General features: G+C 39.3%; 1 protein-coding gene across 2 annotated transcripts in view; it reads right to left on the bottom strand.

The window, feature by feature from the left end:
- Positions 1-1,884: 1,884 nt before the first annotated feature.
- Malt1 (MALT1 paracaspase) overlaps positions 1,885-24,347 on the bottom strand; it is a 49,935-nt gene continuing 27,472 nt past the window's right edge. For both annotated transcript variants that reach the window (XM_021150577.3, XM_021150578.3), the window contains 8 exons: positions 23,906-24,109; positions 19,379-19,556; positions 18,127-18,201; positions 17,511-17,638; positions 10,801-10,950; positions 8,125-8,282; positions 6,208-6,333; positions 1,885-5,445 (listed from right to left, as the gene is read on the bottom strand). In XM_021150577.3, coding sequence (XP_021006236.1) covers positions 5,008-5,445; positions 6,208-6,333; positions 8,125-8,282; positions 10,801-10,950; positions 17,511-17,638; positions 18,127-18,201; positions 19,379-19,556; positions 23,906-24,109 — 1,457 coding nt within the window. In that variant the 3' untranslated portion in view covers positions 1,885-5,007. The remainder of the gene's footprint in view (positions 5,446-6,207; positions 6,334-8,124; positions 8,283-10,800; positions 10,951-17,510; positions 17,639-18,126; positions 18,202-19,378; positions 19,557-23,905; positions 24,110-24,347) is intronic.

Raw genomic sequence — 24,347 nt, 5'->3', positions numbered from 1 at the left:
AAGGAGAGCGACTAGAGCAGTCTGAAAACCACCGGACTCCACTGGGAGGTCAAGTTGTGTCTGAATGAGAAAGTGAGAAGAGCAACAAAGAGCACATACCTGATGCGAGAAGGAGCACTTACCTGACGTGAGAAGAGAATGGAGGACCGAAGAGAAGAAGAGGTCAGATACCAAGGTCAGGATAGTATGTTGCAGATTGTTACAGATGATCAAAATTAGAGACACACTTTGTAATTCAGAAAAGACCATTCCACATGAAGTTGGAATAAAACTAAAGCTTATAAACCTACGTTAAAGACGAGATGGTTTGAATGAGAACAGCCCAAATAGGCTCATATATTTGAACGCTTGTCAGCGTTTGGATAGAAAGGGTGTGATCTTTTTGGTAATGTAGGGATTTAAGGTAGAGATTTAAGGTTTCAAAAGCCCGTACCACTCCCAGTTAGCTCTTGCTTTGCCTCCAACTTGCAGATAAGGATGAACGTTCTCAGTTACTGCTCCAGCACTGTGCTGACCTGCTGCTATTCTTCCGGACATGGTGACCACGGACTCACTCATCCTCTGACACTGTGAACCCCTAATAAACTTCTGTAAGTTGCTTTGTTCATGGTCATGGTGTTTCTTCACAGCAGTAGAAAAGTTAACTAATATGTTTTATTTTTATTTTATTTTATTTTTTGTTTTTTCGAGTTTCTCTGTATAGCCCTGGCTGTCCTCCTCGAACTCACATTCACCTGCCTCTGCCTCCCAAGTGCTGGGATTAAAGGCGTGCGCCACCACGCCCAGCTAATCTGTTTTAAAAAATGTATTATCTGAATAGACTTGTTCACTGAACAGACTACATCAACATCATTAGTTTAGACCAAGTCCTTTAGAAATTCTATCTATCTATCTATCTATCTATCTATCTATCTATCTATCTATCTATCTATCTATCTACTTACCTATCAATCCATCCATCCATCCACCCACCCATCCATCCATCCATCTGACAGTTTCTCTGTGTAGCCCTGACTGTCCTGAAACTCACTTTGTTGACCTGTTGACCAGACTGCTCTTGAACTCAGAAATTCGCCTGCCTCTGCCTCCAGAGTACTGGAATTAAAGGTGTGCCATTACACCCAGTTTAACAGTTATTTCTAATGTGACCTGTGGTTTTTATCTGAGAGATGGCAGATTATTTTCTTCTATGAAAATTTCAACATCAATAAAACTTTTATTTGGTTATTACTTTGTACAGTGCTTGCTATATAAGCATTATAAGGACCGGAGCTTGCCCCAAACCTATGTAAAAACCCAGGTGTGGTATAATCCCAGCAATGGGTAGACAGATACGAGGATCCCTAGGGCTTACTGGCAATTAATCTTGCTGAATCAGTGAGCCCTAGTTTCAGTGAGATACACTGTCTAAAAGAGGGCTGCACAAGCTGTTCTTGCACTGGATTAGTGTTGGGTGCCTGAAAAATGGATGCTACTTTAGCTCCAGGGGACCTATTCTGGTCTCTGAGGGTACATATATTCATGTACACACACACACACACACACACACACACACACACACACACACGGTAGGGGAGGATATTCTCATTAAGACTGAGCTATTAAGACATTGTTGAAATGTTTTCAGAAACCCTGGCATGTTATTGCATGTCTTTTAATTCCAGCCCTTGGGAAGCAGAGTCAAGTGATCTCTGAGTTTGAGACCACCCTGGTTTACACAGAGAGCTTCAGGACAACTAGGACTAGAGACCCTCTTTCTAAAAACCAAACCAAACCAAACCAAAAACCCCAAACCAATCAAAAGTTATTTGAAGCCGTTTCCTGTTGTGGTTGGAGAAAACCAAGATCCTGCACGCGAGCTCTCCTAATTCAAGACATCATTCTTCTGCTGTCAAAAGATAATGATTTCTTGCAGACTTCAAAGTTTTTTTCTTTTGTCTCTTAGACATAAAAATCTTTATTTCCTCTCCCATCAAGCATGAGCACCTGATGTAACACAGCGTTGGCACTGATTTAGTCATTGCAATAACTCTCCCATCATTTTGTAACAGCAGCAACAGCACTGTGGTCTAGATCTGAGTCATCATTTCGAGTTAGTTCAACAACCAGTTTCTTCGTCTGTAGTTCCAAGCCTGTTGAAGGTTAAATGAGGCTGGATAGAAGATGTTCATCTCTGCAAACAGAAAGCAGTGTTGTCCACTGCTCTCAAGCCTAGCTAGCCACTTACTGGAAAACATTCACATACCCGTTTTATTATTTACGATGCTGTTGATCCAACCTGTTCAAACTTCATGACAAAGGTGTGTAGGCAAGAGCAGATTGCCTTTGTTTTGGTGATGTTGTGGATCAAACTCAAGACTCTGGGTGTACTAGCAAGCACCCACACCGACTGAGCTATATCCCCAGCTCAGGTTTACTCATATTGTAACATGAATTAGAAACAAACACCTTTAGAACTCATGACAAAAATATGCATGCTCAGCTAGTGCTCATATATAAGAGTGTGTTTATAGAAAGATAAACATGCGTCTTCAAGAGAAAGTTATAAAAAACTGTGCATCTTTATAATAATTGTATTCATCTGTATTTTAAGTTACACAACAGTTATTCAGTATATACAATTAGGAAAACACAGCTAAGCAAAGAAAACTATAATCCCAATGCAGAGGAACTGTTCTGCTGTTCTGGGTTGCTACACAGAATATTTTATACATTAACAACTGGTCATATTAAATATGCACTTTTGCTTTTATAAAGTAATTCTGGAGTGAATATAATTCAACTGTAACTTATCTGTTTTTTTTTTAATCTTTTTAAAAATAAGATTTATTATTTACACAGTGTCCTGCCTGCATACATGTCTGCAGGCCAGAAAAGGGTATCAGATCCCATTACAGATGGTTGTGAGCCACCATGTGGTTGCTGGGAATTGAACTCAAGACCTCTGGAAGAGCAGCCAGTGCTCTTAACCTCTGAGCCATCTTTCCAGCCCCTGTAACATATCTTTTAAAATTAATTTTATTTAGTTCCCCCCGCCTTACCGATGTTTCAAACAACAGGAAACAATTTACAATACACTAGGCTGTTTGTTAAGAATGCCCACAAAAGTAAAATAGGCATGTTAAACTTGTGTCCATGTGAACAGCAGCTACCTAAGCTCTGGCTATGGGATTTGACAAGAATTTGTGACGTATTGACAAGGTTACCTTTGTGCTCAAGCCAGAGACTTGAAAGGTCACACACTTTAAAGATGTTAAGGGAAATGTCCATATAGTGGCGGTTTTTCTGTTAGCTTGACACAAACTAGTCATTTTGGAAGAGGAACCTCAACTGAGAAAATGCCTTCTTCATCAGATTGGCCTGCAGGGTCTGTGGGGCATTTTCTTGATTGATGAGTCATATGGGAGGACCCAGCACACTGTGGGATGCTGGTCCTAAGTGCTATAAGGAAGCAGACTAAGCCTGGGAGAGCAAGCCAGTAAGCAGCACTCATCCATGGCCTCTGCATCGGTGACTTCCCTCAGTGATGCAGTATGACCTGAGCTGTAACCTGACATAAGCTTTTTCCTCCCCAGTTGCTTTTGGTCGTGGTATTTTATCATAGCAATAGAAACCCCAAGGCAGTCCAAATGCCTATTCTCTGTGCTAGCATTCTTCCAAGACCTCTGTATGTATGTTTTTATGTGAGTACATGTGCACACACACACAACAGGACACTGAAGGTTGACATTGGCTGTCTTCCTCAGTTGCTTTCTACATTATTTTAGACAGTCTTTCACTGACCCTAGAGGTCATTGATTTGGCTGGCCAAACAGCTCAAGGATTTGCTTGTCTATGATCCCATCCTTTATGTCGGTTCTGGGATCCAATCTCTGGTCTTCACACTTTGCAGCAGGCACTCTATTAACTGAGTCATTACCTTAGCTCTAAGAATTTTTTTGACAGGTTTCTCAGTGTAGCCCTGGCTCTCTTGGACTTTCTTTGTAGACAAGGATGGTCTTAAACTCACAGAGATCTATTTGCCTCTGCCTCCCGAGTGCTGGGATTGAAGGCATGCACCACCTCACTCTAACTTACCACTTGAAGGGTAGAAAGCAGTGGAAGAGAAATTTGAGACCAGAACTGAGACTTCAGCTGTGCTCCAGTGTAAGACAGAGTGCCTCTGTTTTTCCCATTGATAAAATGAAGTTATTAAGCCTGGTGACTGAAAGGTTCTTTCTGGGGTTGAGAGATGTTAAGAGTACTTGCAGAGGAAGTGGGCTCAGCTTCTAACATTCACACTGAGTGGCTCACACCTGCCTGTAATTCCAGTTCCAGTATCTGATGCCCTCTTCTGGTCTCCATTAGCACACATATACACTCAGGCCTCCACATGTACACATAAATAAAATAACTCTGAAAAAGAGAAAGGGTTCTTTTTCCATGCTAATGACATAACTCAATCTATAATAATGGCTCTTATGAGTGGTCAAAATGAGAATATCTGATACACATACATATTTACTCTAATAACTCATTTTCCCCTCTAGTAATGAGGAGCAAGTCCAGAACCTTCCACACATTAGCTGAGCACTGTACCACTGAGCAATATTCACAGGCCCCACACGTCATTCTTACAGAACAAATTAATTCACAAAGTCTTACAACAGGACAAAAGCAAAAGACAGTTTAGATAAATAATGTAATTTTTGTTGTTGTTGTTAGACAGGATTTCTCTGTGTATTTCTGGCTGTCCTGGAACTCACTATGTACACCAAGCTGGTCTCAAACTCAGAGATCTGCCCCTTCCTCTGACTTCTGAGTGCTGAGATTAAAAGTGTGTGCCATCACTGCCCAGCTTAAATAACGTAATTCCAATATCTCATATTCCTGAGAGCTTGCTATAAAAAGAGTTGTTGCTAGTTTTCTCTCCATACATACATGTTTGCCTTTTCACCACACCTCACTTTATATGTGTTAATTTATGTGAGATTACTCTAACTATTCTAATTTTCAAAACCATGAAGGTCAGTTTTCAGAAATCATAAGCCTGTCAGAAAAACTGAATGGCATTTCATCAGTTGTCTCTACGGGCACATTACTTCTACCAAACTGGCAGTAGTGGTGGGGGGGATAATTTGAAATGAACGCGTGTGGAGTCCGGCTGCAATGACACCTGTCTGGTGGCATACCACTGTCTGCATTGCCAACATGTGAATGGTACACATCATGGAATGAGTCCTGAGAGGAATGGAAATGCCCCGCTCCTGCTGAGGTAGATGTGGAGCTGTGGTACGGCTCGTCAGGCATACGACAAGCTTGGAAGCAAGTCTTCCTGCCCAGGCCTCGGTGCATGTCTAGCTTGGCAATCAGAGGCTTCCCCACGTTCACCTCCTGCTTCTCCTCCACAGTGTCTTCTAGTCCTGAATACTGATACGACAGACAGACTGTGAAGATCAGATGTTCCTGAAAACGAGAAGAAGTGTGCCAGGCTTACTAACTGTGGAGGCTGTGACGTGGCACCCCTGCCCTACCCCAAAGCCCCACTCAGCTCCCTCTCTGAGGTTCCAAATCCTGAAGGCATCCTTTCTAACTCCCCAAGCAAAAGGCAGGCCGTATCACTCCACTCTTATCTGTTAATAGAATTCTAGTTCTTACTAAAGTAAGTTGCAAAACTTCCCACGTCTGCTGGACTGTGAAAGGCAGTTTCCAGCAGCTGAGGCACTGGGAATTCATCCTTCCCTGTAACTAGAAACAGGCTCCCTTAAAGTGAACATGCCCCTCCCCGCTTTACACACACACTTAAAGCCTAAGCTGCTTGAAAATACTACGAGACAGTAACTCAATCAGATAATGGGAGAAGGGATGAAATAGACAGAATCAGAGCCTCATTTGTTAGTTGGCAAGAATTCGAATAAAGAGCAATTCCTATTTTAATTTGCTGTGTTTTGCTGAAGTTAAAACAAAGAAAGCATCACTTAAAAATGTATCTCATTCAAAAGTGGACTATCCACCATATGCCTAACTTCTCAACAGCAGAGAAGACAGATGTCCCTAGGCCAGTGACAGAGGCAGAGTTGAATGCCAAAGCACCGCTGAGAAGGCCACTGTAGTTACTGCTGCTCCAGGTTAGTTCCCAAACGAAGCAGCGCATCCCTGGACGATGCCACAATCAGCCTTAGCCCCACAGCTTTTTTGTTAGCTGCTGGAAACAGGAAAAGCAGTGACCTTTAATTTTTGTAGTGAGCTGAGTCTAGTGTAGAGGCAGTGCTTGGGAAGGTCTTTTGATACTAAGTAGCTGCCAGTTTCTTCAGGAGTCCCCTTGTTTGCATGTTTTGGATCAATATCTAGGTCCTAAAAAAAAAACAAAAACCCAAGACAGTAAATGTCTATGATGCAATCAATGGAAGTTATATCATTGTGTATAACATAAAATATCTTCACAGATTCTGTTCTCTCATGAGCACTAGCTTGAATAGGTAATCCCTTATAGAGGACTAAAGAAACAGGAAAATAATTTTCTAGGGCCATAAGTTGCCATGGGTATTCTAGATTCTATACATTTTTAAAGTAGCTACATTAAAAACACTTCAGGTTATCTCTGAAAGGATAGTTGGCTTTACAACTATTCTTTGAAACACTTGTAATCTGTTCCAGTTTTCAGTCCTGGGTTCTCTGTCTTTATTATCATTTTGGGAAGTTGCAGGAAGATTCATATGCATAGAATACTTAGAAAATAAATGAGCAAGATAAAAATTAGCTCTTTTTCCTTCTTCTTCCTCCTCCTCTCCCTCCTCCTTCTTCTTGCCAACCCACTATTGAAAAACATGGGGCGCTCTGCTCCTACAGAGGGAAGCCTATTGGTCTTTCTGGACTATCTCAAGGGAGGTTTATTTTACACACTGTAGCCATGACAGCAGGCAGGGTGGACCTTTCTACTTTGGGGGTTCCACGTTACATAATTCGCGCTCACATGAAACTATGCCCTTCATGAAGCCTCTATAAGTAATAAGTGATATTTGTGATTTCTTTTTCTCTTAGTCCTTACTTCTTAAATTGTCACTCATACACAGGGGAAAAAATACTTACTGGTTTCTTTAAACTAGTCCAAAGTGATATCAGAACTAAATGTTCTTCCTACAGCTACCATAGATTGACAAGTCTTTCATATATACACATATATGTATGATATATATATATATATATCACATACACATATATAAAATTTATATATATGTATGATATATATATATCACACATACACACACACACACACACACATATATATATATATATATATATATATATATATAAAATTTATGTATGTGTGTGCCTGGGTGAGTGTATGTTATCACATGAATATGGGTGCCTCTGGAGGCCAAAGGATGCTGGATGTCCTGGAACTGGAGTTACCGGGGGTCGTGACCTGGCTGATGTGGGTGCTGAACTCCAGTTCTCTGCAAGAGCAGTAAGTGTCCTTAACCTCTGAGACGTTTCTCCAGCTCTAGCAGTAAGTTGTATGTTCTAATAATGTCACCCATGACATTTGTTTATACACATCCACACCACACACCCCTTCAATATATAAATTACATTTTTCTCACAATTCTATTTAGAGACTATACTAAACACATACTTTCTGAGTGAATTAAAAATTCAATTTAGACACTTCTGAAGTTGACAAACTTAAGGTATTAATGGCAGTTATTAAACACCAGGATCAGCGTTACACAAGTAAGCATGCATAGAAGCACATAAACTTCTTTCATACTTATCACTGATTTTTGCGGATTTTGTTTTTTGGTTCATGTGGCTTTTGGTTTTGCTTTCTGGAACAGAGTTTCTCTGTGTAGCCTTGGCTACCCTAGAATTCACTTTGTAGACCAGGCTGGCCTCGAACTCACAGAAATACACATGCCTCTGCCTCCCAAGGGCTGGAATTAAAGGAGTACGCCACCACTGCTCAGCTGAACTTTTATGTTTTTAGAAGTTTATTATTTTCTTCTGATACTGGGGATAGAACATAGGGCCTTAGGCCTGCTAGGCAAGCACTCTCTCCCCAAGCTACAGCCTTATTTCAAAATTCAGTCTTTAATAAGTGAGAAGTTATCAGTGTATTTTAGACATAAGAAACAAGACACTTACAAGAGGGAAATCAGTAACATAGGCGTCACACATTATTATCTCAGGTGGTTTGTGGACTATACTTGTGTAGATTATCATGACATTGGAGAACTCTGCGGCAAATCCTAATTGAATGTGAACACCACACTGAAATTTAAGGCACATACTTTCTGGAAGTTCTGGAAAAGAACGGGAGAAACAACTTATAAAAATATCATGTAAAGAGTCGTTGGTAAATTTTCTGATGGATAATAAATATCTGCATGGGCAGAACAGGTTAGATTCTTTGCTTAAAAATATTAGGTAATGTTACTACTGAAACATACACACAAACAGACCAAAAGCCGAAACTTTCACTTACTCTCACTCTTTGCCATCGGCATATATGGTTTTTCTAGTAGTAATAAAATATATAGAGACTTTTATTAATGACTCGATCTTTATGACAAGAACTTGTGTGTGTGTGTGTGTCTGGGGTGTGATGTTGGGGATAAAGCACAGGGTCTTGCACATTCTAGGTAAGCAATCTAAGATTAAGCTAAAACCTCACATGCTAACAAGAATTTTTACAAACTGTAATGTCACCAAGCGGCCACGATAATTTGTTAACTAGTCATTCTGCTACTCCTGAATAGCCTCAGTATTTTGGAGTTTTGATATTTTTCTATTAGTCAATATTTCATAGATTTAATGCTTAGGAATTGTTGGAGATCACTATTTGATTGTTCTTACATATGCCATACTGTTTTTAATTGACATAAAATATAAACAATACTAGTTTCACTAAAACATTTTCTTTCTTTACATTTCAAATGTTATCCCCTTTCCTGGTTTCCCCCCTGAAAATCCCCTATCCTCTCCCCACTTCTTTTTTTCTTGAGACAAGATTTCTCTTTGTAGAGCTGGCTGTCCTGGAACTTGCTCTGTCGACCAGATTGGCTTTGAATTTACAGATATCTCCCCTGCCTCTGCCTCCTGAGTGCTGGGATTAAAGGTGTGCGCCATCACCACCCAATTTACTAAAATATATCTAAAACAGGGTTATTTTTTTAAAGTCTGTGTGGGATTAAAATATGAAATAAATGATATACATGATTTAAGTATCTTTCTCCCTGGTTTTTGAGATAGGGTGATAGGGTCTGTGTAGCTCAGACTAACCTGGAACTCCCTAACAAGACCAGGATAGCTTTTAACTTTCAATCCTCCTGCCTCAGAGTCTCAAGGGCTAGGATTGCAGGTGTGTACTGTCATACCCATTTGGTTTTGTTTTATGAAAGGTTTTGTTTATTGTTAAGTTTATTTATTTTTATTTCTGTGGTGTGGTGCTGACACCTCAACTTCAGACTGCGTCTGTGTCAGGTAAACTTCAACTCCTAAGCTATACCCTATCCCTTAATGCTCCTCTTCACCATTGTAATTCTGTTTGTGTTGTTCAGATGGATATATGCACACACACACACACACACACACACACACACACACCCATGTATATATATATGTATATGTATATATATTTGTGGAAAGGACAATGTTAACTAACCATACAGGTATCCAATGGTGACATACTTACAGCATTTTACCCTATAACGTGCGTGCTCTAACATCCTCCGTAAGAGATTCAGAGTCTATCATATTGGAGAATTTTACAGAAAATCCAAAGTCCATCCTTCAGGCAGTAATTCAAGCTTATTTTTTCTATACTATAAAAAACTACCAGAAGGTCATTAAACTATAAATATGATTTTCTCTTCACCTTTTTGTCTTTGCCACTCCATCCAGCAATTAAGTGTCATAGCTAGCATGACAATAATAGTTATGAGTGTGTTGGCTCCATAGGTGACCTTGTCGTCACCTAGCAACCCTATGTGACAGGGACTGCTCCTTAGCCTTAGACAAGCTGAGCGTACGGTAGGCTCCAGGCCTGTTGATTCCTGACAGCTGCATATTTCAACAGTCACAGTGTGGTGAAGTTAAAGGCTTGTCTGTATTCCACAAAAATGAAAAGTTAAGCTCACTTTCAGAACAGAAGAATTAAACATGATTATATAAGTTTTGGAGTTCTAGGCTAGCCGGGGCTACCTTTTTCAAAAGATAAAAACAAACAAACAAACAAACATCAGGTTTCACTAATAAATGAAATAATTTGGTATTTCCAGCATAAGTCAGTGTAATGTGTACAGCTGAAACATTAGCTTTGGAATTGCCTCCTGGATGAACACTTGTTCTTTTGAGGTAGCATCTTGTCGTGTGTCCAGACAGCAAGGAACTCATGATCTTCCTGTCTCAGCCTTCCAAATGCTGGGATCACAGGTGTACACCACTATACCTGGTCCCCACCCATCTCAATCTCACTGTAAAATTTAGGAGAAAACTGTGTACTTAGAATAAAAAGAAGCTTACAGCTAGCTGAGCATGGAAACACCTTGAATCTCAGCATCCAGGAAGCAGAGGTAAGTGCATCTGGGAACTAGGGCCAGCCTGGTCTATGTGAACTGGGGCCAGCCTGGTCTACAGTTATAGGTAAGTGCATCTGGGAACTGGGGCCAGCCTGGTCTATGTGAACTGGGGCCAGCCTGGTCTATAGTTCAGGCCAGCCAGGGCTACATAGAGAGACGCTACCTCAAAAACCAAAGCAAAATAAACAAACAAGAAACAAAGTAAAAAGAACACTCTCACAAGAAACAGACTTTGGCTTACCATGAGCCTTGGCCCACTGTAGATTGCGCACCAGAGCCTCTGCAGAGCAAGGTGCTCCCTGGACTGGATCAGTAAGTGCTCTCTTTTCAGACAAGCTGCTGCGGATCTCTAGAGCTTGTCTGCCTTTGGTAAGGTGACATTTACCCATATCTGAAAGACAAGAAGGCGAACATTTTTTTGACTGATTCTTTTGTTATGTCTAAAATATTTAAGCCAGGCAGGATGGCGAACACTTTTAATCCCAGCACCCAGGAAGGAGAGGTAGGAGGATCTCTGTGGTTCAAGGCCAGCCTGGTCTACAGGGTAAGCTCCAGGCAGGACAGCCAGATTACATACAGAAACCATGTCTCAAAAACAGAACAAAAACAAAACAAAATTTAGGTTATATTCTCAGTATCATCTACTAACAGATACTTATACTCAGTGTTTACTATGCACCAAGCATAGTTCAAAGTGCTGGGACAGAGCAGTGGGGAGACACATAAAAGTACTGACCAAGTGCATATTTCCTAATTATTACCAGTTTTTTTAAGATAGGGTCTCATGTTGCCTGTGCTTCAAACTCACTATGTAGCTGAGACCCAAACCACGTGTGGATGAACCACAATCAGCTAGGCAGGTTTCCTTTTTAAGAGAGATGACATTGATAATTCAGGTCTGTACTCTGCTAAGAAACACTCAGTAGAAAGTCAAATGACAACACATACATGACAACAACTAAAATTGCACCTCACATTTTCTCCAACTATCTCTATTTTTAAACAGGAAGTGATATGTTAAAACCACCTACCTAACTTAAGCGCCATTGCTCCCCTGCCCCCAGACTGAAGTCACCATCACCCAATGGTCACCCAATACTTGTAAATAATGTATGGACATTTTAGTTTTGAATTTAACAAAGATGATATAAAGAGGTTTTTGTAATGTTTTACTTTCGTTCAACCTGGGAAGACTTTTGTATACCTGTATGCACCAATTTAAACTTAAGATTCATTACATATTTGGTATGAGTGAATGGTAGTTTACTGATTCGACTTCTGTTTACTTTGGGGGATAGCATGGGGTGGGGGAGCTCTTTTTGTTTTTTTGAGACAGGGTTTCTCTGCCTAGCTTTGGCTGTCCTGGAGCTTGCTATGTAAACGAGGCTGGTCTCAAACTCAAGAGAGCTGCCTCCTCTGCCTCACAAGTGCTGGGATTAAAGGTGTGCACTATGACTTCCCAGCCTACTGTATATTATGCTACGAATTGCTAATAAGTAGTAAAATCAGGTGAGATGGTGTGCTCCTGTAATCTCAAATCAGCATGTGTTGGAGATTAAGAAGGGAGAACAAAGACTATGTCAAAGATTCTTATTGGTTAAAAAGGAAAGATACACAAAGAACTTTAAAAAGAAGATGAAAAAGAAACAGGAAGACTTAACCAAATAAAAAAATTGGATGGCTAAAAATGGTTAAAAATTTAGGTAAGGTGGTACATTCCTATAATCATAGCACTGGGAAGGCAGAAACAGGAGGACTGTGCGTTCCAGGCCAGCCTGGACTACACAGGGGAGAAGGCCTGAAAACTAAACAAAACCAACCAATTAACCACCATCACCATCACCACCATCACCACCATCACCACTAACAAAGGTAAATTTCAAGAAAAGATCATCATCTTTGCATTTAAAAGTTTGTTACTTGCTTCCTCTAAAAGTTACAGCCAAAGCAGAATAAGATGAACTGTTTGGAAGTACACGCTTAAGAAATAGCATATGGTCAGTCAAAAGGAAGCTGATGTGGCCCTATTAATATGGTACAAAAAGGTAGAAAGTGTGCTAAAGAAACAAGTGTGTGCTTATCTTCTGATGTCAGAAACAGAAGAGCAGAGTACATTCAAAGCAAGGTAAAGCACAATAAAAGCAGCAGAAATGAATGGCACACCAGCTAACAAAGAATTATACAAAACTCCCCAATAAATCCGGAATGCTCTGAATTAGGGCTCTTCAGTGAAACAGTACAACATGCTATCATGTGCATGCACTCTGTGTATGTAGGTAGATAAGACAATGAGGGGAGGGGGAATTAAAGTAGGAACTGGCCTAGAGGATTGTGAAGGTGGATGTTTAAAACCTGCAGCATTAGCAGACAGGCCAGAGTAGACACAACAAAGAGTTATAGTCTCATTTCTTCTGAAAGAAATCCTTATTTGGGTGACATCTTTATGCCATTAGGCCTTCAACCAATGGACGAGGAGACCCACTCCCATTACAGTCTAACTTGCTTTAACACAGGCCCATCAATCTCAACATTACCTACAATGATGTGCCAAGCATCTACAAACACCCTGAATAATGTCGGATTCATTGTCTTGGCACTGAGGTCTGGTCATTTAACATAAAATCAAACACTGTAAGCTCCAATCTATTTTAAAAAGCCAAAAGAACATTGATACAAAAAAAAATCAAAACTAATAATATGATAAAATAAAAATACAGGCTCATCTCATATGTGAATATAGACATGAAATGTTTTCTATTGAACATTTTTACTGAACACTTAAAACATTTAATATTTGCAATGAGATGTGGAATTTCTATGTAAAATGTTGGTATAGTAAATTAGGTTGCATTAAAAATGTGCCAATAAAATTTATTCATCTAAGTTGAATATAATGAATCATACTAGATTAGAAGAATTTTGAAGCATCATATTATCTTCTTCATAGCTGAAGAAAAAGCCTGAACATATTCAACATTAATTCTCCAAAAACATAGCAGCAAAGAACTTTCTTAACCTGACAAAGAATATTAAAAACTTGTATTATCCTACATACCACTCTCTTTAAATCAGAAACAAGACAATAATACCTTCAAAACCTACTACTTATATTCAGTGATGTCTCAGAGGTGCAACTTTAGTACTACAGAATCACACAGCTTTCTTTTCAATCAATGAGCAAAGCAAAAGCAACCCAATCAAAGCATGACAGAGGGTCGGAGAGACGAACACTTGCTGTCAGAGTGCTTGTTCTTGGATCCAGGTTCAATTCCCGACACCTACATGGCATCTTACAACTTGGTAACTCTATGTCCATGTGCATCAGACACACATGTGGTGCACAGACATACATGTGAGCAAAACGGTCATTTATTATTTTTTTTTTATTTTTAATATTTTTATTACATATTTTCCTCAATTACATTTCCAATGCTATCCCAAAAGTCCCCCATACCGCCCCCCACTTCCCTACCCACCCATTCCCATTCTTTTGGCCCTGGCATTCCCCTATATTGGGGCATATAAAGTTTGCAAGTCCAATGGGCCTCTCTTTCCAGTGATGGCCGACTAGGCCATCTTTCGATACATATGCAGCTAGAGACAAGAGCTCCGGGGTTCTGGTTAGTACATCATGTTGTTCCAACAATAGGGTTGCAGATCCCTTTAGCTCCTTGGGTACTTTCTCTAGCTTCTCCATTGGGAGCCCTGTGATACATCCAATAGCTGACTGTGAACATCCACTCCTGTGTTTGCTAGGCCCCGGCATCATCTCACAAGAGACAGCTATATTTGGGTCCTTTCAGCAAAATCTTGCTAGTGTATGCAATGGTGTCAGCGTTTAGAAGCTGATTATGGGATGGATCCCTGGATACGGCAGTCTCTAAATGGTCCATCCTTTCATCACAGCTACGAACTTTGTCTCTGTAACTCCTTCCCTGGGTGTTTTGTTCCCAATTCTAAGAAGGTGCACAGTGTCCACACTTTGGTCTTCATTCTTCTTGAGTTTCATGCGTTTAGCAAATTGTATCTTATATCTTGGGTATCCTAAGTTTTGGGCTAATATCCACTTATCAGTGAATACATATTGTGTGAGTTCTTTTGTGATTGTGTTACCTCACTCAAGATGATGCCCTCCAGGTCCATCCATTTGGCTAGGAATTTCATAAATTCATTCTTTTTAATAGCTGAGTAGTACTCCATTGTGTAAATGTACCATAATTTCTGTATCCATTCCTCTGTTGAGGGACATCTGGGTTCTTTCCAGCTTCTGGCTATTATAAATAGGGCTGCTATGAACATAGTGGAGCATGTGTCCTTTTTACCGGTTGGGACATCTTCTGGATATGAATATATTTTCACTTAAGTGGATTTATATGGTAATTAAAACATGGACAGATATTCCACTTCACTAATAAGCAGAAAAAAAACCCAGACCATTTGAAATATTATTTATAACATCACTTGATAGGCAAAGCCAAACAAGTCTATCAAGTGATAGAGAAAGTGCCGATGGGGAGTGGGTATAGATATATCTTTTATAAAACATTGTGGTATCATCTCTTATAACTGGAAACTGATATGTACTAGCAGCCTTCAAACTTAACATAAAATATAATTTGGAGCCCAGCAACTCCAAATTATAGGTTTATAACTCTAAGAGACTCTGTGAACACTTCAGGGTACATGTATGAGAATGTGACAGTAGTTAAAAAAACTAACTATAGCACATTCTCATGATGGAATTTTATATAGAATTCACAATGAATGAGCTACAGCCATTCAACAGATGGATTAATGTTAGAATTGAAGAAGTTCAAGCCTTAGAGGATTATACAGAGCACAGTTATCTATCTATTTATCTATCTACCTACCTACCTATCCATGTATCTTCCTTTCTTTTCTTTTCTTTTCTCCTTTTTTTAAGCTAAAAACAACCTAAATATAAATGGACATAATTTTGGAGAATATATAAAAATTGTATGAACTATATAAGAAGAAAATGGAGGAAATGATAAATAAAATCAGTACAATAGCCACGTGTACACACCTTTAATCCCAGCACTTGGGGAGCAGAGGCAGGCAGATCTCAAAGTTTGAAGCCAACCTGGTCTAGAGAGCAAATTCTAGAGCAGCCAGGGTTATACAGAGAAACCATCTTGAAACAACTCCCACCATAAATATTTTTTAATTCCTTAATCAGAAGGTAAGATGGGAAGAGCAGAAAGCTGTATTTCAAAGTTGGATGATTTTTTAAACAATTGAGATAATTAGTTAAAATGGTCTGAAGATAACTGAGAAATCCAAGGGCTCTAAATCTGAAGAAGCAGAATGTTTTCAGATAAAAGCTTAAAAAAGAGGAAACTCAGTATGTAAAAGAGACAAAAGCAGAACTTCTTTGGCTGAAGTAGGCAGGAGGAAGTCTAAAGACCTGGCAGGCTGTGTTCAGTGTTAAGTTTTACCTCTCTCTCTGTGTGTGTGTGTGTGTGTGTGTCTGATGAACAGCTGTTAGTAAAATATTTTATTCATGATGGGCAGTGGTGGTGGCTTATGAGCACCAGCACTTGGAAGGCAGAGGCAGGAGGATCTCTGAGTTCAAGGCCAGCCTCGTCTATAGAGTGAGTCCCAGGACAGCCAGAGCTATATAGAGAAATCCTGTCTTGAAAAACCAAATGAATAAATAAATAAAATATATAAATAAAATGTATCTTATAGATTAAAAAGATCTATATTTTAAGATATATAAAAATCTCAATGTATATCTCAAAAATATATATTCTCTCTCTTTATATATAAAATTCTAAATGCATCGATTGTATCTGAGCTGTGTGTGATGGCTCATGCCTCTAACACCTGTACTCAGAGGTCTACGGCAAGGGGACTGCTGAGCATTTGAGGTCAGCCTGGGCTAGAGTGAGACATTATCTCAGAAATCAAAGACTCAAAAAACCCCAAACATAACCCACCCATCAACTGTGGGAGATCTGTCAAACTTCAGTTTCTAGGGCTTACAAAGGGTGTATCATCTTTTTTGATGTGGTTTATGAAAGGTCATTTCAAAACATACACTGCAAAGCACAATACTTGAACAGCCGAGACTGGGGCTGGAGGGATGGCTCAGCAGTTGGCTGTTCTTGCAGAGGACTCAGGTTCAACTCCCAGAACTCACAACCATCTGTCACTCCAGTCCTAGGGATCCAATGCCTTCTTGTAGCCTTCTCAGGCTCAAGGCATTCACGTGGTGCACAGGCATACATGCAGACTAAACAGCTATACATATAAACATAATTAGTTAAGAATAAATACATCGAAAAGGCTAGGACTGTAAATTAGAGGCCAGCTTGGGCTACACAGTGAGACTATCTCAAAAAACAAAAACAACAAATCCAAAAGCCAACAAAACAAAACAAATTCCACCACACTGTAACCCACGTATTCAACAGGTACAGATTTGGCCTTGTCCTGAGCACCAGCAGCAGTGAGCAGACAGGGAAGAGGATGAGAAGAGACGGAAGATATGACACATAAGGTCATGCATTTGCAGCAGGACCTAAGAACACCTAAGGTTGGCAATGAAAGAATAAGGGTGTCAATGTCTCTGAAATACAAGGTGTAGACAGAGATACCTTGGTAGAGATGCTCACTGCACTTCCCCTCCCTAATAATTAGATTGGGTAGCAGCAAGGCACCAGGCCGACACAAGGTAGAGCTCTGAGGACTGACTCCCATCTTACCACTGCTCATGACGTTGGGCTACGACAGCAAGGAAACAGAAGAACTGAGTAGCAGCAGTGCTGGTGAACATTAAGACAAAACTGTTTGCTGAAGCACACACTGATTCCAAACCCACACAGTACTGATAAGAATAAAATAAACGACCAACACAGGTACCCCGAGTGGGTTTCTCTTCACTGCTGGGATTTTCTGAGTGGATTGCCCTTTTAAAAATTTTACCTTCTGCAACTTCATCCAGTAACACAGTAATTTTCTTGTCTTCTAATAATCTATCTTTTAAAAATTTCATAAAAATCCCATTTGCCAACCCAGAATGCTGGATTTCAAAGGCTTCTGCTCCTTGGCACCTTAAAAACACCGAAAAAAAAAAAGGTGAAATAAGGCAGGCACAGAACACCACAACCGACGTGTTGACTGACTGAGCACACAGCAGAAGGCAAAGGCAGAATGACGGTATCCAAGGCTGGGAAGTGGGGTGGGGGGGACATGCTAGGCAAAGGGCAGAATGCTTCTTCCTCCTAGTGAGGCTAAGTAGACAGGTGTGTAGCTCAATGGACACTAATAGGCTTCATGCAATCAGTCTATGCTGTGTACAGTGGAGCACCCCACACCCCACAAATAAGCTTCTCTTTCAGTTGCCCTCAGCGGCTCCCAACTAGAACTCAGCTTGAGGCAGCAGTGAAAGGTTCTGCTGCTCCGTGAGAAGGCACCGAGATGGAAGTGCATGGCTAAAGTTCTCTATCAAGCACACCAAGAAGGGCGCCCATGGACGCTTCTGTCTCTAATCTACAATCGAAACAAAGACATGATGGACATTGAATGCAGCGATGCTTACGTGGCATATCCAAACACAATGTTGGCAGTGACTTTCAGTGCGTCCAAGATTGGAATGGTATCATCGTAGTCATTTCTATTAATATGCAACGGAAAGGTAAAATGGGCAGATGCAAGTATGAGAAATTACACAGTGTTCTTCACTGAAAAATATGCTACTACTTTCAGTATATATAAAATATAAAATGACAGATTCAAATCCACCCCCACCCCCACAGGGTTTCTTTGTGCACTGGCTGTCCTGGAACTCGGTTTGTCGACCAAGAAGACTTGCTCTGGACTAAAGGTGTCACCATCCCATGATTCAAACTCTTAGACAGCTACAGACTTATCCCAGGCTCCTACATTAAAAAAAAAATTATTTATTTTATGTATATGAGTACACTGTTGTAGCTGTCTTCAGACACTCCAGAAGAGGGCATCAGATCCCATTACAGATGGTTGGGAGCCACCATGTGGTTGCTGGGAATTGAACTCAGGACCTAGGCTCCTCCTACATTTTTAAGACAGTAAGTAGTCACCATATCTTTTGATAACTTTTTAAAGGTAGGCTCTTGCTGTGTAGCATAGGCTAGCCTCACATTCAATCCTCCCACTCTAAGCCTCCTGAGTGCTAGGACACTGCTATACCACAGAGGGTCTCACTATGTATCCCTGCTGGCCTGGAACTCACTATGTAGACCAGACTGGCTTTGAACTCACAGAAATCTGCCTGTTTCTGCTTCCTGTGTGCTATGATTAAAGCCAGTTCATACTTGGCTTCTTTGTTAGCTTTTAAAAGGAAGTTGTAGCTGAACTCCCCTCATTGAATTCTGACTGATAAAGCAAGCAAAAAAAAAAAAAAAAAAAAGAAGTAAATTTGGGAGGAGTAATCACTGCTTCTGACCCTTGGGGACACAAAGGCAGACAAACATCCAAGATTTCCAAAGTCTGTGTCAATGATATTTCCCACTTGTAAGACAGGGCAACCTGGTGACTACATGCTCTAGATCCACACGTGTGGTTTCTTAATGTCTGGAGAGAATCTGCAGTGACTGCTAGTCACATGGACATGCATGCTAGAGAGAGTATATAACTTGTACCTTTCACAGCAAACAGAAAGTTAAAATAATTAGATATCCATACTAAAAATATATCTATATCCAGTCTGTTTCCAGAACCTCACAGTGCGTAGGGGTTCTTACCACCGTACAGAATTGCCTTACATAGACTTTGTCAAGGTTGCTACTTGATAGAGAGATGAGACATTTTACCTTTTCCGACACATATCCAACAGGAACACATTCAGGCCAGTCTCCTTTTCTTGCATTAATTTCAGTATGTTTTGTACGCATAGGCAATTTTCAGACCTATATGGATTTGGAGCATCAACAGGGACCATGAAACTGTTTCCAAAGTTTTCATAACCGTGCCCTGCATAATATAACAATCCTGGGAGTGGGGAAAGGAAAGATGTCAACTCTAAATGCACTTTCAACATTGTAAATAGTCTTATGTATACTTAGGTTTTCTGACAGAAAATGCTCACGTTCTAACATTTATCTTTGTATAACATTTTCATGGTTTTCAAAGCATTTGCATATACACAACCTTCTTTTAATTCAGATTTATAAAATTTATAATTTTAATTCAATTTATAAAAGATATCTACCCCAATATCATTTTGGGCTATTGAGACAGGGTCTCATTTTGTAGTTTGGCCACCTGGAACTCTATGAACCCAGGTTGGCATAAAAAATTGTGACAATCCTCCTGCCTCAGCATCCTGAGTGCTGGGATGACAGGTGTGAATTTCCATGCCTGGATCCTGTTCCTATGTCACAGAAGAGAAAACTAAACAGCTCTGCTTCAAGTCACATGGCTGGACTCTACAGGTGGTATTTCCACCATTGAATTAAGTTTGTAATTTTCTCGACTGACCACATCTTTGTCTTTTTCTGTTCTTTACCTGCATCTGTCTTTTGTTTTCACACTGACTCTTGTGTATTTGTAGAGATGTAGCAGGAACTGGACACTAACAGTGCATCAAGACAGTCCAGCAGGAGCCCTTGGGAAGGACTATTTAGATACCCAATCAGAAAGCCTGCATGCTGCCTCATCTGGCTTTAGCAAGATTCAGCTTCCGAGAAGCAACAACACTGAGGGAGGCTGAGCTTTCATTACCACAGATAAAAGAGAGGTGTGGTCTTATCACACAGTTGCTATAACCTCAGCAACTGCTTACAGTAAGGCACTTAAAACAAATTATGTTTTTTCCTTTCCAAAATGACTTGGACAAAGTGCAAGCCTTTTGTATCGGAGTCTACAATGATATTATAGCAAGGTGAGATAATCTTTATATTAAAAAAAAAACAGTGAAAATCATTGTATTTTAAGAACTCCATCTCTGACACTTCTAATTCTCTTAATTATTCAAGGAAAGGGGAGAATACATCAAGAAATTTAATGTAGTTAGAAATACAACTATGCAAATTAGATTATTAGAGAATTTGTTTCATCTTGGCTGTATGATTTTCAAGAATGTAGTTTGGTGCTGGTGAGCTGGCTCAGTGGGTAGGGGCATTTGTCAACAAGTTTGATTCCTGAGATCCACCTGGTTTTGAAAGGAGAAAACGGACTCCGGCAAATTGTCCTCTGATCAGGCACCATGACACACACTAACATACATACATACGAATGGACACACACTAAATAAATACAGGTAATTAAATGGGTTTTTTGAAACAAGGTCTCACCATGCAGAACTAGCTGGACTAGAATTCACTATATAGTCCAGGCTGGTTTTTAACTCAGAAGTCTGATATCTCTGCCTTCTAACTATTAGAACTAAAAGTGTGTGCCACCAGGCATGCACTTTATTAATCAATTAATTAATTGACAAATTAATTAACTATATCATAGCTATTAGTTTTGGGCTACAGATAAAGATTTGGTGGCACATGCCTATAATCCCAGTACTACAGAAACCTAGCCAGGAGGATCTTGAGTTTAAAAAGTTTTGGACACACAAGGAAACTGTCTCAAACAGAACAAAGGAAAATAATAAAATACAAGTAGTAAACCTTTCCTAATCAAGTAGATTTGCATTCTACTTTGCATAGTGCTCAGGTAGACTCCATAATGTTCATAACAAGGTAGGTAGTGGAACCATTCCCCTTTTATATACATAGGAACTTGAGACACCAAGAGGTTTAAAGGTTTACCCAAATTCAAAGGATTAGTGAGTCAGAAAACTAGACACTGGATGCAGGTAATCTTGATCATTGTACTAGTGTATTAAGATCATGCCTAAGATTTCTTTGGGTAGAAAAAGCTGAGGGGAGCAGGCAGGAGTATAAACTATAATGTAGTCTACACAATGACCTATCAGTACACTCTCATTAGCAGTATACACCAGCACAACGATCAAGATGAGTTCAATTTCTCTAGTCAAGCCCAAAGTGCCACTGAGTCCAAATCTCCAATCTAAAGGACAGTTTGAGTGCTATTAATACATTTTTTAAGTATGTGTGCATGCATTTGTGATGACTAGATGCATGTCTATGTGTCTGTGTTCACGCCTGTAGAGAGGTGTGCATACATGAGTGTGTGCATAAATACGGAGGCCAGAAGTTGATGCTGGATGTCTTCCTTGATCACTAGCTTACAAATTGAGGCAGGGTCTCTAACTCAAACTCAGAGATTTGGTCATCAAGTCAGCCAGTTGGCTTGTTCTGGGGATCCCATTTCTGTCTCTCAAGAGGTAGAGATTACGTTTATATGGGTGCTGAGGAACCAAACTCTGGTCCTTATGCCTATACACAAACACTTTATCCACTGAGCCAACTCTCTAGCGCATTTAGTGAATATTCAAGAACAGTAACAAAAATGGTAACAATGGATACAATAATTTAGGCAGCTTGATTGTGTCAGGAATGAGGTTATTTTTTTTTTTCTCTGTAACAACAAAATTACCTAACCACAAATCCAAAGCTATCCAATGGAGTTACTTTGAACTAAATGACTAACTCCAAGGCTGTCATATTCTAACCAAGTTTATTTAATATTCTCTTCCACAGAAGGCATAGGTAAGCCATAGGCAGTGATGAATTTACAAAAACATTTGATGAGGTGAACAGACAACCACACAGTTACTGTTTTATTTATCTGTATAACTATTTATACATTTATAAGTAAATTATTTCTATTTTTGGTTTTTGCTTGCTTACATGTTATAAACTGAATTACTCATTTTTTTCTGTTCTACTATAAAATTTCCTTCCTTTTCAATGAGTGGGCAATAAGAGACTATCAATTTGTGTCTACACTTTTCTGTATTTAAAGTTCTTCATGCTGAAACTTTTCCTTCTCCCCATCCCTGAAGGACTGGGAATATTAGGAGATGTCAAGAGATGCTCCAAAAGAGACATAAAAAGTCTCCTATGGCAAGCCCTATACCATGAAGCCTTTACCACACTTACATTTAATGTAGATGTGTCTGATGTTTTGGATAGTCACAATACTTCAAAATATAATGCAGCCACCCTGTTAAAGACATGAATCAGGATTTTAAGTTTTCTAGCTTTCTTAAGCTGTCCTTTGTTCAATTATTTATTAACCTTTACTCTTAGACCCCAAACTGAAACTGTTACAGTGGGGATTATGTAGTAAAGTGTGTACAGTGTTAACCAAACTCAAGTCTTGGCCCTTAACCCATCCTTTTATAGTTCTGGCTCTGTACTTAATAACAGGGGCAATTAAAAGTTCTGACTTAAACAGTTAAGGGGGGGGGGGTGTGAGAGTTCCAATAACAACTGCAGTAAAAAAATAAGAGCAGTTGAACATATAACTATATACATAATTCTCATTCTTTATTTTACCAACCCAGAAACTTAAATTTAACCTAAATCAATATTTATCATTACTTTTTTTCTTATACCTCACTGTTTCTAGTAAAGTTTTAGGAATGAGTCACACAGGCATCTTAAAAACACATAAATCATATAACATACTTAAGCAATCTACTTCTTTTTAAAAAAGAACTTTCATTTATTGACGACTCATACAAAGTTAAATTCTCAAAAAACCACATTTTCATAAACACAATGTATATTCTATCACAACCTTTTATATTTAAAAGAATCTATATAATGTCAAGCATATATGAATATAATATACAATGTCAAGCATATATGAATGTTTTGCTACCTGATTGTATATAAAGCCAAGTTTCTAAACTTACTAAATGACTAAATACTGTATGGTAACTTTTACACTCAATAAAAAAAGGTAAGACAGTTAAGGATTCTCTTAAGAACAATGTTGTTTTAAAATGATAAAATAACCATAGAAACAAAGATATTAAGCTAACTAGTTATTCACAGTGGAATAAAGATAAAATTTAAAACATGTCAATTCAAAAATATGTTTACCTACCTTAATCTGACTTCCAACTTTTTTCTTTACACACACACACACACACATATATGGTATTATATATGTGCATATACACATGCATATAATATGTACATATACACACAAATGTATATATACAAATGTACACATACACACACACACACACACACATATCCATATTTTGCCTGTGCACCACTGTATGCCAGGAAATCTGGAACTGGAGTTATAGATGATTGCGAGCCACCATGTAGATGCTGGAAATAGAACTCAGGTCCTCTCAAAGAGCAGCAAGTGCTCTTGACTGCAGAGCCATCACTTCCAACTCTTATTTTGTGTATAACAGGAATGGCATATGATTATAAAAATGAATATTACAATTATCTTACCATATACTCCTTTGTCTAAAAGTAGTAAAAATTCATCCACAGCATTACACATCTCATATTCAGTAAGGTCCAACAATGAGACAACTTTGAAATCTAGTTGTCTTAATAAGTTGGTCAATTCATACACATCCACCAAAGGCGCTTTAAGCTTGGGATGCTCCCAGTAATTCATATTTCCTATCAAAAGGGCAACTTTGTCCTTTGCTGTAAGAAAAAAAAAAGGGTGGGGATTAGAGGAGGATGTAGGAGACTAACGAGGCAAACACCTAGAGAGAGGTAGGAGAATTCACAGCAGAGCTGGGCAGGGAGAGACCAGAGAGAGAAGAAGGTATTCCACAAGAACTTTTGTTCCCAGAGTAGTTGTGTGGATGCACTATCTCCTCTGAGCTCTAAGTTGAAAAATATTTTGAATATTATCATCATCATCATCATTACAGTATCC

This window comes from Mus caroli, unplaced genomic scaffold, assembly GCF_978045245.1.
Source record: "Mus caroli unplaced genomic scaffold, Mus_caroli_1 scaffold_19, whole genome shotgun sequence".
In the NCBI taxonomy this organism is placed as follows: Eukaryota; Metazoa; Chordata; class Mammalia; order Rodentia; family Muridae; genus Mus; species Mus caroli.
The sequence above is the reverse complement of the archived record's forward strand: the minus strand, read 5'-3'. Positions and strand labels throughout refer to the sequence as shown.